Below are 4,072 nucleotides of genomic sequence, written 5' to 3' on the forward strand. Positions count from 1 at the left end.
ATCTTCATGGCTGCCAGTACTTTTGTGAATTCTCGGAACAAATTCGGGATGTCTCGGCGAAAATTAGCGGTGAACTTGCACTACGTTAGATTCTTCGAAGAAATACAAAAGATTCTTATTAAAAGAGGAAAAAATTGGTGCTTTGAAACCGTATATTACGGTAGAGTTATGTTCAAGGTAGAATACCTACAATACCTATGATTATAGCTTTAAAATTGAATGTTTTCTGATTTGAACACGTCAAAGAACTGGAAAACATTCTAAAACATTAATTTTAAAAGCTATTTCGGTAAGAGTAAAACTTTTTTAAGTACTTGGTTGAGAAATAATTCGTGGTCACTTCTTTTAAGCTTAAAATTTCACACAGAAATAGAAAACATTAGAAAATGTTATAGAACCATTTTATGAAGCACTTTTTGTTATATGTGAAAGTTAAATTTAAAAATTTGGGTTTAATTTTTAAAAAAAATTCTCTGGCTTTTTAGATACTTAGAGTTAAGCGCCATATGTGGGGAACAAAGATTTTTCGGCAACAATTTTTTCAAAAGTTAATCGAGACCGTAAGGTAAGGTACGTACAATAAGCACCATAAAGCTAAGGTTGGTGCAATGTCAGATCATATGGTCTCATTTCATGTGTTAGACCTGGCGAACAACCGCTTCCCAATTCAAGTAGAAATACCATCAAAAAATGGGAACTTTTACCACAAAGAAGGATCACACAACGTTTGAGAAATTGAAAGTTATTTCACTAAAAATTTATTTTCTCACAATTTTTTTTGAAATAAACAAAAAAACCAATGCAAAAGAATCAATAGCTCACTGTTCGTTGCTTCGAATAACTCCTACCCAACTATAATAAAGATTTTCGATACCGTACATTGTTTTGTTTTTGGGCTGTGTAGCGCAGACGGTAAGAGGTTCCGCTGTGCATGGTGCGTGATCGGTTGGAGGTTCGAATTCGCCCAAGTGCAAATCAAACTTTTCATCCCTCCCGAGTCTATAAATCGGTACCAGACTGGTTCGGGAGGATAAAAACAGTGACTTAACACTCGATATCCTTTGCATTGTTTTTCACCATGTTGTTTTGTTTTTGTTTTGTGTTTTTCTCACATCATTTCGATCTCTTCAAAATTTTCTCTATTTGATGCTTTCAGTACACACAGTTCCCTCTGCTCTTGTATGCGTCTAATGAAATAGGAAATGTGCCAAATCAGTGATGATGTACGCAATTACAGAAAACAACATTCTCGCTCTATTCACCTTGAAGTGGAAAAAAACCGCTTTCTGAGAATTACAATATCTTCTCTCTATACAAGAATTTTTTTTACCTAGATCTGCTGCTGCAATTATATTAATAAGATCGTGTGGCTAATTTATTTGTTTATTTATTTATTTATTTATTTATTTATTGAAAACACCTGCAAGTGTGCCATAGAACAAAACGAAAAAAAAAAAGATGGAACACAGCTCACTAGATCAATATTCAATTGACGATGACTTAATAAAACATAAAGGAACGGAACTACTTCGCTTTCCGCTAACAGCCGTCTCCAACCTATTTAAGATTGATAGAAGAAATCCAGAAAATCTAGTCACTTAGCAGCTGCAGATGTTATGGCGAGGCCTGAGAAAAAAGAAGTACTCTTGAATGAATGACAATGACACCTTCAACGTGCTCCCGCGCTTATAAATTTAATAAACTTAGGGAGGAGCTTATCACTATAAAGGAAACTATACGATAAAAACACGAATCACGCAGAAAAAGTTCGGCTTGGGAACTTTTCCTGGAAGGATCAATATTGCCTCAAAAATGTTCATATAGTGTAGAGAGGAAAAAGTGGCTGATCTGCTGCAGCTACTTTTTACTGCGGTTACTTGCATTACTTGCAGGCCGCAAAGTTTACGGGGCTTAGCTACCTCTGCTTTTCCTTAATTCATTTGGCATTCCTGGCTCCTACCTGGACGACTTCGTGGGAACTTTTACGAACTTAGTTCTCAGCATTGGGCATCAGCGATGCTTTCAAATCCAAAAATTCCCAACTACTCCAGAACTAAGCACACCGAAACCCCCAACACCATGGCTGAATCATGCTTCTTTGGCAGTTTTTTTGGATAGGTTTATCACTTCGCAGTCGTCTCTTTCATATTCTTACTATACTGTCTTACATAAGCTTCAATAGAAACATAATCTTGCTAGGAAATTCTCCTACTTTCGCTGAAATAAGATCGAAAAAGAAAAAGCTAAAAAAAGAAGAGAAAGGTGAAGGAAAGAAAACTAATGGAAAGCTCCGAAGCTCCGAAATGACTTGACAAAAGCAAGTGAGCCGCAAATGAGCATAATGTGTCTCGCTCTCTGCGTAAAAGCTGTCACCAACACTGAAAGAGGGGGCGGAGCACACAATAATATATTTGACCTAAACTTTTTCTAATAATTTCCACTACCAGTACAATATTTTGCATAACTTAAGACAACTAAAGCTTTTTGTTACTTACAAAGAATGAAAATTTGCTAAGGTAGTTGAATTAGTATTCATTGGGATATATCAAAAGTTTGTTGAACCATCAACTGTTTTGGAGAAAAAAGCTAAGAGTTTTTTTCAAGTACTTCATCATTATTATTGTAGAAAAATCTGCGAGAAGTGAAGTTTTCCAGGCTTAGCCCCGACGAAACTCCTACGCATCTGATACGATGTAGGTTCTGTTACTAACATTTTTTTTAATTGTAGCTTAGTGTTGATTGGAATCTACCAACAGTTCTAAAATACTGTCAAAACTTAAGGATAATGATTCAATTTCATACCACTTTAGAAAAGATTGATAAATGTTTGGAAAAAAAACTTCTTATAGCACGTATTGTAGCACCAATAAGGTCCTCTGTTAACGATGGTTCACATTAGATGATCAGATTGATGCAGTCTTTCAGGAATGGAAATAGCAATCACTCACACTCTTTGCTTCCTAATGATGATGACGGTGCTCATAGAAAACGTAATATGCCCTAAATTGGTTCCGAACTCATAGCGAAGAAAGATCCAGTGAGTTCCTAATGAGCTAAGCGGCACATGAGGTTTCCAACATTCGAAATGAAGCAGTTGTAAATCGCAAGGGGCGGGATTTAGTGAGTTGGATAAATGGATAAGAAGGTTTGAAAGGAAGGGAATTGATTTAGAGTTTTCAGAACTAATTCTGGATAAGGTAGAATTGAAAACATCTAATTGCTTCTGGAACTCCGGGAAGAACCAGGAACTCTGAGTGGTTTTGCGGCTTGCAAATGGACATGCAACTCCAGGTGACGTTGCAAGCCCAGTGCAGGAGTTGCGACTTCACCCGAAATCACATGTCCACCGGTGAGATGCAACTTCATCTGAAGTTGCAAATCCACATAGAAGTTTATAAAAATTGCAACTTTATCAAGAGTTCCATATCCACAAGTGAGCTGCGAATTTGTCCGGAGTTGAAAGTCCACTTAGAAATGGCAACTTCAGATGAAGTTGCAAAACCAGTAAGAATTGCAACACCATATGGAGCTCCACGTCTACAGAAAGAGCTGCAACTTCATTTGGAGTTGCAAATCCATATAGGTGTTGCGATTTCACCCGAAACTCGACGTTGCAAGACCAGTGAGAGGCCGCAACTTCACATGAAGTTGCAATTCCAGTTGATCCAGCAACTTCACCCGGAGTTGCATGTCCATCCGGGAGTTGCAACCTCATTTGGAGTTGCATGTCCACCAAGATGTTGCAAGCATATCCAGACTTGTATGAAATTTTATTCCAAATCTATGTTCCGAGTAGGCGGAGCTGGTCCACTTAGATTCCAGAAGGTCCACACTACTTGTGCGGCATTCGATGCATGAAACACAACAAGTCTGGAACCCCGGATATTGACGCTTCACATGCAATATCCCACAAATAACCACGAAAAGATGAAAAGAACGAAGTGCTTACCAGTACCAGTACGCTTAGGCTGACATCAACGTGTTCGAATCTCGGATTTTATATTTAAAAAAAAGAATTACTGCGCCATACTGCCTAGGATAATTGAAGAGCTGCAAATTAAATTCATTTTAT

General features: G+C 37.5%; 1 protein-coding gene across 1 annotated transcript; it reads left to right on the forward strand.

Moving 5' to 3' along the window:
* Nucleotides 1-3,273: 3,273 nt before the first annotated feature.
* Nucleotides 3,274-3,858, forward strand: RB195_003697 (uncharacterized protein; the record flags this gene model as incomplete). Its single annotated transcript, XM_064201457.1, has 1 exon — nucleotides 3,274-3,858. One exon carries the CDS (start codon nucleotides 3,274-3,276, stop codon nucleotides 3,856-3,858), a length of 585 nt encoding a protein of 194 aa, XP_064057338.1.
* Nucleotides 3,859-4,072: the final 214 nt, after the last annotated feature.

Source organism: Necator americanus, chromosome IV (assembly GCF_031761385.1).
Source record: "Necator americanus strain Aroian chromosome IV, whole genome shotgun sequence".
In the NCBI taxonomy this organism is placed as follows: Eukaryota; Metazoa; Nematoda; class Chromadorea; order Rhabditida; family Ancylostomatidae; genus Necator; species Necator americanus.